At 34.5% G+C, this 13,868-nt stretch overlaps 1 protein-coding gene across 4 annotated transcripts in view; it reads left to right on the top strand.

Moving 5' to 3' along the window:
- Positions 1 to 13,868, top strand: part of ZFAND4 (zinc finger AN1-type containing 4) — a 121,416-nt gene that overhangs the window by 91,621 nt on the left and 15,927 nt on the right. For 3 of the 4 annotated variants that reach the window (XM_019655036.1, XM_019655039.1, XM_019655038.1), the window contains 2 exons: positions 1,309 to 1,456; positions 8,505 to 8,591. In XM_019655036.1, coding sequence (XP_019510581.1) covers positions 1,309 to 1,456; positions 8,505 to 8,591 — 235 coding nt within the window. The remainder of the gene's footprint in view (positions 1 to 1,308; positions 1,457 to 8,504; positions 8,592 to 13,868) is intronic. The other variant, XM_019655037.1, reaches the window with a different exon arrangement.

The following is a 13,868-nucleotide window of genomic DNA, read 5'->3' as shown; positions in this document are numbered from 1 at the left end:
GGCCGAGTGGCTCAGTTGGTTAAGAGTTTGCTTAAGGGCACGAGCTCTGAGCATTTGCTGGTTTGATTCCCACATGGGCCAGTGAGCTTCACCCAAGCTGAGCTGCTGCTGAGCTGCCAACAGGTGGCAGGATGGCTCAGCTGGTGAGAGCACGTGCTCCTAATGACAAGATTGCCTGTTTCATGGTGGGCTATACCCACCCACGGCTGTGACTGAACTTGGCACCTTGAGCTGAGCTGCCGCCCAGATGGCTCAGTGGATAGAGCATGCCCTTTTAACAGCAAGGTTGTCAGTTAGACTCCTGCATGAAAAAATAAATAAAATAAAATAAAATTATAGTCATTCTTAAGGTATATTGAGCTTGTGTTTTTTTAAAACCCTTACCATTTTAATTTTCCCATTATTACAAAAGCTGAATGAAATTTCGGTAAGGTTGTATTCAGTTCAACCAGCATCTATTGAATATGTGCCAAGCACTGTGCCAGGTGCTAAGACTAGGAAGATGACAAAGCCTAGTAACTTCTTTCAACTTACTTATATTTGGTGGAGTGAGAGGGAAAGATAGACATGTAAGTATAAATATGAAGATAGTGCGATAAGTGCCATTATGTTATACAAATAAAAGGGACTCCAAATAAATATGTTAATAATGAATAAATGCCATGATGATTAATCAGTAATTGAAATGTCTTATGTGTATAATAAGATGTGTCATGACTTGCCTCGGGTGTCTATTTTTCATTTAAAATCTATGCTACATTTCTAAACACGCTGAGAAAAATCTTAAGTTATCCATATTTTTGTTGTTGTTGTTCTTTAAGAACAGAAAATGACACCTGTGTATGAGTTCCTTTTTTTAGTGAGAATACTCTCAGGATGCATAAAAATCTGGATTTCTGTATCAACTTCTTTTTCATTCAGGTTAATGGAAATTTGATCAGCCTGTTGTCTAGGTTGCAAAATTATTAGCCTTGACTGATAAAATGAAATCATATCATTCTTGTGTAAATGGATTTTGCTTCTGTGAGAATGATACAGCAGGTGCCCAAAGATCTCCACTTATGGTATACTGACTTCAGAAAAGCTCAGCTGCATTAGAATTTTCAGTAATACTAGATTATGTTTATCACCCTTTATTTTTTTCCTTTTAAAAATAGCTTTGAAATACATTTGCCTTGAATTTACATTTACAGATGGATTTATTGTTTTGTCATTAGCAGCGTCTATAGTTTATTGCACATAGAATATTTTTAGTCATTGGGCAGGTATCCAGGCCTGTTTCAATATTAATTATCATTTTCTTTGCAGTGGTGGCTCTATGTATAATTTATATACTGATGAGGATGAAGAAGCTGAGCCTTCTCCTTCTGGGCAACAGATAATTGAAAATTCAATAACTATGAATAAGATGAAGCTGCTGAAGGTTAAGATGGAGAACATGAATCTCAGCAAAAAGGTGAAGCTGCTGGCCCTTGTCCAGGCTGCCGTCCAGTTTTTCTGCACAGGGCTTGTGGTCTGGGGTCTGCTGATAATTGTGAAAAAGTATTTATAAAACATCATGCATCTTGGGTTTCTGTCCTCAGTTATTTATTGAGGCATTAAAAGTGACAGATTGGTTTTTAGGCCAGCAACACATCTAATGTGATTATACTCCACTTAAAATAATTAATGATTTTTAAAAATTTCATAGTTCTACAGCTAAGAATAATAGAAGGTAGCCTAATCTTTATCTTGCAGTTACTTTTTAAATGCTCTGTTCATATGTACTTCCTATGGACATCTTCTCTGCCTGAGCATTGGTAAGAAGTATGCCTGTGATCAGCTTTACTACATATTGTCAGTTTCTAAATGAGAGTTGCAGTTTTCATGTGTTCTTTCCAGTATTTGGTACAGTCCTTTCTTTTTATTTTTGTCATTCTGGCTGATGTGTAAAGCCATCATGTGGTGGTTTTAATTTGCATTTCTCTGACCAATGAAGTCGAACAACCTTCGTGTGTTTATTGGATATTTGGAGATCCCGTTTTTAAAAGTGCCTTTCAAATCTTACCCATTTTTCTATTAGGTAGTATGTTTTTTGCTTATTGATTTTTTTTTAGATCTATATATATTCTGGATATAAGTCCTTTGTCGTGTGTGTGTGTGTATCACCATTCTGTTTGCTTTTCACTCTATTAATAGCTCATCCCCTTTTCTTTATTAAAATATAATGCATACATTTAATAAAAGTCACAAGTTTTTAATCTACAGCTTGGTGAATTTTTACATTTATGTACATTCATGCAGGTAGAACCCAAATTAAAATGGACTTGTCTTTCTCTCCAGTTTTCCTTATAACCTTTTAAAATCAATACCTACTTTTCCCAATCCCAGAAATAACTACTGTTTTTATATTTGCCACCATAAATTAGTTTTGCCTCTTACTGAAATTTGTATAAATGAAATATAGAATGTTCTCTCTTTTTTTTCCGTCTGGTTTCTTTTGCCCAATGCCATACTTTCGTGATTCATTGTGTTGTTGCATGTATCAGTTTGTTGTTGTTGTGTTTTTTTACTGCTGTGTACTATTCCATTGTACAACTATACTTCAATTTGTGTCTCTCTTCTCCTTTAGACAGACATTTGGGTTGTTTCTATTCTTATACATTTATTTGGTGGACATATGTACTCTTTTTTGGGGGCATATACCTAGCAATGGTCTTGTAGAGATCGAGTTGGTATATATGTATCTTTAGTTGTTACGCCAAACAGTTTTGCAATGTGTCTGAACCAATTTGCGCTCATGTCAGCAGAATTAGAGTTCCAGTTTGTGCCACATCCTCACCAACACTTGATATTGTCAGTCTTTTTCATTTTAACTATTCTGGTGGGTGTGTCGTGGTTTTCATTTACCTTTCTCTAATGAGGAATAATATTAAGTTTTTCATATGCTTATGATGCTGACTTTTGTACCAATAGTCTTTATATTGTGTAAACCACCATCATCTGTTAAAATACATCAGTTTTAAAAAAATTTCTTGTCAAGTGCCTGTTCAGGTGTTTTGCTCATTAGGCATTTTTATATTATGGATACAAGTTCTTTGTCAGACATATGATTTACAGATATCCTAACACTCCACAGCTTGCTCTTTTACTTTCTTATTCTTTTAATAAATATTCTTTATTTTAATGTATTGTAACATCAGTTTTCCTCTTGTGATTATCAATTATTATAACCTTTTAATGAAGTCTTTACCTATCACAGGGTCTTGAAGACATGCCCCTGTGTGTTTCTCCAAAAGCTCTTATGATTGTTCCTTTCTCACTTCAATTTACGATCCATCTGAAAGAAAACCTTTTTTTAATATAATGTGAAGTAGGGTGAAAATCATTTTTTCCAGATGGACAACAGTTGACCTAGCTCTATTAAAAAAAAAAACACCTTTCCACACAATTCTAAATGTTTATGCACCTAATAATGGGACTTCAAAATACATGAAGCAAAAGCCACAAAGAAAAATAGACAATTTCATAATTATATTAGAAGATGTCCATACTCCCATTCTCAAAAATGGAAAGAAAAAGGTAAGCAGAAAACCAGAAAGGATGTAAAAAGACTTGGACAATACTATTAACCTCCTTGGCTCAGTTGATATTTATAGAATGTTCCACCCAACGACAGCAGAATACACATTTTTAAAAAGTGCACTCAGAACAATTTACTAAGATAAACCATACTGTATACTATCAAACAAGTCCCAATAAATTTTAAAGATTCAAATCATACAAAAAATGCTCTCTTATTACAGTGAAATAAAATTAGTAGTCAATAACAGAAAGATATCTAGAAAATCTAATACTTTGGAAATAATAGACTTCTAAGTAACAGACAGGTCAAAGAAACCCAAAGGGAAATTAAAAAGTATTTTGCATTGAATAAAAGTATTCTAATAATGTGGTGAATTTATTTTTTTTAATATGAAATCATTCTTACATTCTTAGAGTGAACCACTATTGGTTGTGATGAATTTTCCTTTTTATGTCTTTAGATTTAATTTGCTAATATTTTACTTAGGATATTTGTTCATCAGAAAAATTGGTCTTTTTCCTTTCTTATCCAACATACAGCAAAGATGAAAGGATTTTAGAGTGAACTACCATTTAGCTACCACCTAAATCCTACAATTAACATTTAAACAATTTTTATTTTTAATTGTGATAAAATACACATAACATAAAACTTACCATCTTAGTCATTTTTAAGTGTATATACAGTTTAGTCATATTAAGTACGTTGACACTGTTGCACACCAATCTCTAGAACTTGTTCATCTTGCAAACTAAAACTCTATTCTCATTAAATGACTCCCTATTTCCCAACTCTCTGCAGCCCCTGGCAATTCTACTCTCTGTTTCTAGGAATTTTACTATCTAGATACATCATATAAGTGTAATCATATGGTGCTTGGTTTTTGGTGACTGACTTATTTTACTCAGCAGTTCTGTCATGGATCATCCATCTTGTAGCATGTCATAATTTCTATACTTTTTAAGGTTGAGTATTCCATTGTATATGTGTGTGTATATATAGAGGCATATATACAACATTTTACTTATCCATGCATGTGTTGATGGAGACGTGTGTTGATTCCACCTTTTGGCCATTGTGAATAACGCTGCTGTGAATATCAATGTATAATCCTCTTTGAGCCCCTGTTTTCACTTCTTTTGGATATATACCCAGAATTTCAGGGTCATATGGTAATTCTATGTTTAATTTTTTGAGGAACTGCCATACTGTTTTCCATAGCAGTTGCACCATCTTGCAATCCCACCAGTGGTGCACAAGGGTTTTTAATTTCTCTGCATCCTCACCAACACTTGTTGCTGTTGTTTTAAATAATAGCCATCCTGATGGGTCTGAGGTGATAGCTCATTGTACTTTTGATTTGCATTTTTCTAATGATTAGTAATGTTGAGCATATTTGTGCTGGTTTGCCATTTGTATATTTTCTTTGGAGAGATGTCTGTTCAAGTCTTTTGCCCATTTTTGAATCAGGTTATATGTTTTTATTATTGAGGTTTAAGAGTTCTTTATATATTCTGGATATTAACCTCTTATGAGATATATGATTTGCAAATATTTTCTCCTATTCTGTAGGTTGCCTTTTCACTCTGATGGTAGTGCCTTTTGATGCACAGAAGTTTTAAATTTTGATATAGCCTAATTTACTTTTACTTTTGTTGCCTGTGCTTTTGGTGTCATATCCAAGAAAGTATTGCCAAATCCAGTGTCATGTAGCTTTTTCTCCTATGTTTTCTTCTGAGAGTTTTAGAATTTGAGGTCATACATTTAGGTCTGATACATTTTGAGTTAATTTTTGTTTTTGCTGTAAGTAAAAGCCCAACTTCATTCTTTTGTATGATGATATCCAATTTTCCCTACTCCTTTTGTTAGAAAAACTATCCTTTTCCCATTGAGTGGTCTTGGCACCTTGTTGAAAGGCATTTGACCATATATGTGAGGGTTTATTTCTGGGCTTTCTATTAAATTCCATTCGTTGATATGTCCGTCTTTATGCAATTACCACACTGTGTTGATTACTGTAGCTTTGTAGTAAGTTTTGAAATCAGAAAGTGTGAGACCCACAACTTTTTTTTTCAAGATTGTTTTGACTATGTGGGGTCCCTTGAGATTCCATATGAATTTTAGGATGGAAATGGCAAAAAATGCCATTGAGATTTCAGTAGGGATTAAATTAAATCTGTACATCACTTTGACTCACAGCTGATTTAGCAGTGGGCTCCTTAGCTTCCAAACATGTGAATATTTTATACCTTTTTGTTATTATTTGTACTTTAATTTCACTGTGGTGAGAGAACATACTCTAAATGATTTCAAGCCTTTGAAATTAGTTGAAATTTGTGTCTATGCATATTGGTGAATGCCAGTTGTGCACCTGCAAAGACTGCATAGTCTATCACTACATGTAATGTACTATATATATCAATTAGATCAAGTTTGTTAATTGTGTTGTTCAGGTCTTCTGTACCCTTTGTGAAGTTTTTTAGTCTGTTTTCTATCAGTTATTGAGAGAGGTTTATTAAAAATCTCCTTAGTTACATATTTGTGTATTTCTTTTTTAGATGTTTATTTTTGCTTTGCATATTTTGAAACTCTGTCAACTTGATATCATAAAGATTTGTGTGATATCCAGGGAGTGGTATCTTCCTTGTACTTTAACACCTTTACTATTATAAACTGTTTTTCTTTATCTCTAGTAATGCATTTGTCTTAAAATCTACTTTATTATTAGTAGTTATTCTAGCTTGCTTTTGGTTTGTGTTTTTATTGTATATCTTTTTCCATCCTATTACTTTTAATCTCTCTGTAGTCCATATTTAAGGGTTGTCTCTTGTAGTCAGTACATGGTTGGTTTTATTATTTTTTTAGAATTTATTTATTTTTTAAAATTTTTATTAAATTTATTGGGGTGACATTGGTTAGTAAAATTATATAGGTTTCAAGTGTACAGTCCTATAATACATCATTTGTATATATCATTGTGTGTTGAACACCCAGAGTCAGCTCTTTTTTCATCACCATGTATTTCACCCCCTTTATCCTCTTCTACCACCCCCCCTCCCCTCTTACCCTCTGGGGTAAGTCTATGTCTATGATTTTTGTGTGTGTCTATTTGCCTTGTTCGTTGTACCTTTCAGTTTTATGTCACACATATAAGTGAAGTAATATGGTTCTCGACTTTTTTTGTCTGACTTATTTCACTTAGCATGATAATCTCAAGATCCATCCATGTTGTCACAAATGGCAGTATTTCATCTTTTCTTATAGCCGAGGAATATTCCATTGTATATATATACCACATCTTCTTTATCCAGTCATCTATCGAAGGATACTTTGGTTGTTTCCATGTCTTAGGTACTGTGAATAATGCTGCAATGAACATAGGCTTACATATATTTTTAAGGATAAATGTTTTCAGATTTTTAGAGGGTAAATACCCTGAAGAGTGATTGCTGGGTCATGTGGTGATTCTATTCTTAATTTTTTGAGGAACTTCCAGACTGTTTTCCATAGCAGCTGTACCAACTTAACATTTCCAGCAACAGTGCATGAGGGTTCCTTTTTCTCCACAGCCTCTCCAACACTTGATATTACTTGTCTTGTTGATAGTAGCTATCCTAATAGGTGTGAGGTGGTATCTCATTGTGGTTTTGATTTGTATTTCCCTAATAGGTAATGAAGCTGAACAGTTTTTCATATATCTGTTGGCCGTTTCTTTGTCTCCTTGGGAAAAAGATCTGTTCAGGTCCTCTGCCCATTTTTTAATTTGATTATTTGTTTTTTTGTTGTTGTTGAGTTGTGTGAGTTCTTAAGATATTTTGGCTGTTAGTCCCTTATCAGAGGAGTTGTTTGCAAATATCTTCTCCAATTCGGTTGATTACCTGTTTGTTTTGTTGATAGTTTATTTTGCATGCAGAAGCTTTTTAGTTGATATAGTCCTATTCATTTATTTTTTATTTTACTTCCCTTGCCTTTGAGGTCAAATTTATAAAATTATTTCTGAACCTGAGGTCCATAAGTTTAGTACTTATGCTTTCTTCTTTGCAGTTTATTGTTTCAGGTCTTATGTTTAGGTCTTTGATCCATTTTGAGTTAATGTTGGTAAATGGTGACAGATAGCAGTCTAGTTTCATTCTTTTGCATGTGGCTTTCCAATTTTTCCAGCACCATTTATTGAAGGGGCTTTCTTTTATCCATTGTATGTTTTTGGCTCCTTTGTTGGAAATTATCTACCCATATATACATGGGTTTATTTCTGGGTTATCAGTTCTATTTCATTGGTCTATGTCTGTCGTTCTGACAATACCATGCTGTTTTGACTATTGTAGCTTTGTAGTATAAATTGAAGTCAGGGAGTGTGGTACTTTGTTCTTTTTTTGTCAGGATTGCTATGGCTATTGGGGGTCTTTTGTGATTCCATACCAATTTGATGATTTTTTCTTCTATTTCTTTTTAAAATGCCATTGGGATTTTGATGGGGACTGCATTACATCTGTATATTGTTTTGGGTAATATGGCCATTTTAACGATGTTAATTCTTCCAATCCATGAACATGGAATATCTTTCCATTTCTTTGTATCTTCTTCAGTTTCTTTTAATAATTTGTTAGAGTTCTCAGTGTATAGGTCCTTCACATCATTTGTTAGGTTTATTCCTAGATATTTAATTCTTTTTGTTGCAGTTGCAAAAGGATTTGTTTTTTTCATTTCCTTTTCTGAAATTTTATTGTTAGTATATTGGGAATGCAATAGATTTTTGTACATTGAATTTATATCCTATAACTTTACTGTATTTGTTTATTGTTTCTAATAGTTTTTTGGTAGAGCCTTTGGGGTTTTCTATATAAAACATTATGTCATCTGCAAAAAGTAACAGTTTAACGTCGTCATTCCCAATTTGGATGCCTTTTATTCCTTTTTCTTGCCTGATTGCTCTGTCTAGGACAATACTATGTTGAATAACAGTGGTGACACAGGGCATGCCTATCTTGTTCCTGATCTTAGAGGGCAAGGTTTCAGTTTTTCAACAGTAAGTATGACATTAGCTTAAAGTTTGTCATATATGGCCTTTATTATGAGGTCTGACAATTAAGTTCATGAAATCATCCTAGAAAAAGTGCTAATAACTTATTGCTGAATATCACTACAGTCACCTTCGACGTTCTCCCCCTGGGAAGTTATGCACTGAAGCCAGCACCTAGTTCACCCTTCAAAACAATTTTGGAACTCTTTTTCTGGAATGGCCATCAGAGCTGTTGTCGTATTACCCTTAATGTCATCAAAATGTGTTCCTTTCTATATTTCCTTTATCTTTGGGTAAAGAAAGAAATCATTGGGGACCAGATCAGGTGAGTAGGGAGGGTGTTCCAATACAGTTATTTGTTTACTGGCTACAAATTCCCTCACAGATAGTGCCGTATGAGCTGGTACAGTGTCATGATGCAAGAGCCATGAATTGTTGGCAAAAAGTTTGGGCCATCTAACTTTTTTATGTTTTATAATGAATAATCCTTCTGATATCAAAAAAGGTTAGCAATATCGTTGCAACAAGTTCGCGAACTTAATTGTCAGACCTCGTGTGTTGAAGCACTTTCTTCCTGTACACATTTTATTAATGTTTAATCATAAATGGATGCTGTACCTTGCCAAATGCTCTTTCTGCATCTATGGATATGATCATATGATTTTTATCCTTTATTTTGTTTATGTGGTGTATCACATTGATCAATTTTTGTATGTCAAGCCATCCTTGCACGCCTAGAATGAACCACACTTGATTGTGATGTATAACCCTTTTAATGTATTTTTCTATTCAGTTTGCTAGTATTTTGTTTATGACTTTTTTTGTCTCTATTCATCAGAGATATTAGTCTGCAGGGTTTCTTTGTGTGTGTGTGTGTGTGTGTGTTATCCTTACCAGGTTTTGGTATCAGCGTAATGTTGGCCTTATAAAATGAGTTAGGAAGTATTGCCTCTTCTTGAATTTTTTGGAATTAATGGCTTGAGGAGGACAGGTATTAGATCATCTTTGAATGTTTGGTAATATTCAGTAATGAAGCCATCTGTCTGGTCCTGGGCTTTTGCTTTTTGGGATGTTTTTGATGATTGTTTCAATTTCCTTTCTGTTGGTCGATATATTTAGATTTTTCAGTTGTTTATGATTCAGTCTAGGAGGGTTATATATTTTATTCAGTTTCTGTCTTCCAGTTATTGTTAGTTATGCATTTTTATACTGTTTTTTGAAGTGGTTATTTAGACATTTTAATATGCATCTTTGACTCCTTATAGTCTAATAAAAATGATTTTTACTACTCTCCTGTTAGTGGCAGTATCTTAGAACACTAACTCCATTTATACATCCAAACATTTTTTTGTATTATTGTTGTTCTACATTTTAATTGTACATACAGATGGTGCCAAAAATGTACATACACATTTTAAGAAAGGAAAAAATGTACTAAAATTGTAATATCAATATATACTAATAACAAAAGATAAATACAAGTCATGTGTATACATTGTTTTGGCACTCCCGGTATATTTGAACTCCTAAAATTGTTTTGTATTGCCTATAATATTATTTATATACCAGTATTATTTATACACATAATAATTATACGTAACACCCCTATTCACTTTACCTAGATTCAGCAGTTAACATTTTTCCACATTGGCTTTCTGTGTATATTTCTTTACCTTATCCATTTGGGAGTTAGTTGCAGATATCATAACATTTTGCCCTAAATGCTTCATTTAGCATATATATCTCCTAAGAGCAAGGGCCTTCTCTTATATAAATAACCACAATATAGTTAGTATATACACAATTTATTACTGCTATACATTATGTCATCTGTATTCATATTTTTCCATGTCTCAATAATGTACTTGATAGCATTTTGTTTTGTTTTGATTTTTGTTCTGTTTTCAATCTGGGATGCAGTCAAGCATAATGCATTGAATTTAGTTGTAATGTTTCCTTGGTCTTCTGTTTTACGGAACTATTTCTTAGCCTTTTTGGAACATTCACGTCAGATTTTATGAAGAGTGTAAGCCAGTTGTTTTGTAGAATGTCACGTCCTGCATGGCAAGGGCAGTGGGAAGCGAGAGGGGCAATGCAGAGTTAAAGAGCCCAAGAGACAAAGATAAGGCTAAAGCAGGACCAGGGGGCACCAGCCTTGTGGACTGAGCCCCGAATTGGGTCTTCGCATGGCTTTTATTGAGAAAATTTCAAAGGAAGTGAAACTGCATTACTCAAAGACCCGTGTGTCATGTGCCTTAAGGCTGTTTTCCATTAACCAGTTCCCATTGTATTCCAACATGTACTATGTCTTCATACAGCCTGCACAACCCCCAGGACAGTGCCATTGTGCCGCGTTCTATACAATTAAGGGAGATGACTGATATCATTCCACCGGGTCTCAGCATTCCAAGATACTTCCTCAGGACCTTGTTAGGTCAGGGGTTAGTGCGGAGTGGGGGTGGGGGGGCGATCGTGGACATAGCTATAAGGCAACAGTAGAATATCCTCAATTTGAATTTGTCTGATTGTTACATCATGATTAGTTGCAGGTTAAATGTTTTGGGAGGAACATTGCATAGATCATGTATTATTCTCAGTGCAACTTATCAGGAGGTATTTAATTTCAATTTGTAGTATTTTCATTATTTTTAAAGAAAATTTGCAGTTTTAGTTTATGAGGTCTGATAAAAAATATGATGAATGTTTAAATTAAAAACAATTTATTACAGTAAAAGATACATTGCCATTAATCCCCCTCAGAATACTCTCCCTCGCTTCAAACACATTTATCTCATCAGTCTTGTGACTTTCTGAAGCAGTTCTGGGAGTCCTCTTTTCTGAGTGTCTTTAGTTGCGCTGTCATGGCTGCCTTAATGTCCTGAATCATTTTCACTTTGGGTAAGAGCCAGAAGTCACACGGTGCCAGATCCAGTGAATAAGGTGGATGAGGACACACCATCATGTTTTTATTTGACAGAAATTGCTGTACCAGCAGCAGTGTGTGACACAGAGCCTTGTCATGATGAAGGATGATTTATGGCACACTTTAAAACACACCTTCCCTGAACTGTAGCTCACACCCGACTGACTGCACCAAACAAGTTGAAACTTGTCACACACTGTTATTAAGGTTCAACGCATCATTTCCCATATTGAAGATCTCTGCCTTTCTGTTGGATGGCACTGGGCAGCAGCATTCACCATATGTTTTGATCACAATGGAAAGGCTCCACAATGGAAACACATCACTTCTGGTATACAGTAATTTCTGTCAAATAAAAACATGATGGTGTGTCCTCATCCACCTTATTCCCTGGATCTGGCACCGTGTGACTTCTGGCTCTTCCCTGAAGTCAAAATGACCATGAAAAGAAAACGTTTTGAATAGATTCAGGACATTGAGGCAGCCACACAACAGCTCAACTAAAGACACTCATGAGAGAGTACTCCCAGAACTGCTTCAGAAAGTGGCAAGAATGATGGGATAAATGTGTTCGAAGAGAGGGGGAGTAGTTTAAGGGGGATTAATGGCAATGTGTCTTCTTTTACTGTAATAATTTTTTTTATTTAGACATTCGTCGTATTTTTTTATCACACCTCTTATAGTTCCCCTTTTATCCAAGAGTTATTTAATGGAATTTGAAAAATGTCTGGTGAGAAAGGCTTTTTGATTTTTCTTTTTTTTTTTTAAGATTTTTATTGGGGAATTGAGGGGATGGGAACAGCCCTGGGGAATTGGGGGAAGGGGAACAGACAAGTTGCTATCCTTTTGTTCTTCAGTCTAGTTGTGGAGGACGTTGCTTCACTGGCCCAAGTTGGCACCATCATTGTGCTCTTCCCGGGTGAGGCAGATCAGTTGCCGGCTTCTGGATGGCCGCTCACTGCGGCTGCCGGCTGCTCACGCTGGCTGCTGGCCGCTCACGCTGGCTGCTTGTTACCTACGGTAGCCCATGGCAACCCACTGACACAGGAGCTGCAGCCTACGCCGTAGCGGGGACTCACGGCAGCCCAGCTCCAGGTTGAGCTGTTGTTCAGCATCTTACTGTGGAGGGGAGTGTCACTGGCCTTCATATGTGGGATCCGAACTGGGGCCCTCTGACATCCCAAGCCAGTTCTTAACTGTCGTGCCACTCGGCCGGCCCTTTCATTACTTTTATTTTCTAGTTTTATTGCATGGAAATCAAGAGAAGGTTGTTTATATTTCTACTTAATAGAATTTGATTATTTGTGATCTAATATCACTCTTCATTAATATTCCATTAACATTTTAGAAGATGGTTCATTTTCTATAATCAGAGTAAAAAAATTTGATAGGTGTCTGTAAATTGACCTTATTGATAAGTTGTTTAGATCCTCTCTTTCCTTATTTTGTCAGCTTATTCTCTCTTGAAATAAGAACAGTAATATGTGAAAATCTATTAGTTGGTTTCTGTGTAGTTCTCTTTTCATCTCCCATAGTTTTTGCTTTAAGAAGGTAGTTGTTGTGTGATTTGGTGCATAAATATTAATAAGTGTATATTTTCATTATACTGATAATTCTAGATGTTATAAAGTATTTCATCTCTGTTTGACTTTCAGCTTGAATTTTCTTTGCCTGATATCAGGTCCATAACCTTTGTTGTCTTATTGTTTTCATTTGCTTTGTATACCTTTTTCCATGTCTTCTTAAATTTACTTTGTTTTAGGTGTACTTTTACATACAGTATAGAGCTGAGTTGTGCTTTGTGAATCAATTTGAAATTTTAAAAAATAGGTAACAATCACATTTACATTTATTGGTATGACTTTTATATTTGGTCTCAAATGTCTTATAATTTTGTTATATTTACAGTTTCTTCATGGCCTGTATGTGTATGGATATGTAGGTGTGTGATTGTGTACTTTTTGATCTTTCAAAAAGCTTTTGCTTTTTTACTATTTTTAACTTTATATTAGTATCTTTTCATGTTCTTGATCTACTTTTTCCTTATTTAACCTACTTTTATATTCCATCTTTGAAAGATATCTTTTGAGCCCTACTTATTAACAAAGTTATAATTAATGAGCTTATTTTAATTTGTTTCCTCTTTTTTCTTCCATTTTAAAAATTTGCATTATTTCTACTTTTGTAAAAAATATAACATTTGTATATCCTTTTTTTACTGCTGTCCCACTCTTACTTTAGTTTTACCTCTTTAATTAAATATATACCATGTTTACTATCAATGTTTTTATTCAATTTTACCCATACTTTTTTGGTTAGAAGAAGCTCATTTGTAAGCAAATTACTCAGGAAAGGCTTAT

This window comes from Hipposideros armiger, unplaced genomic scaffold, assembly GCF_001890085.2.
Source record: "Hipposideros armiger isolate ML-2016 unplaced genomic scaffold, ASM189008v1 scaffold_235, whole genome shotgun sequence".
Lineage (NCBI taxonomy): Eukaryota > Metazoa > Chordata > Mammalia > Chiroptera > Hipposideridae > Hipposideros > Hipposideros armiger.
Note: the sequence above shows the minus strand (reverse complement) of the source record. Positions and strands in the feature narration are given on the sequence as shown.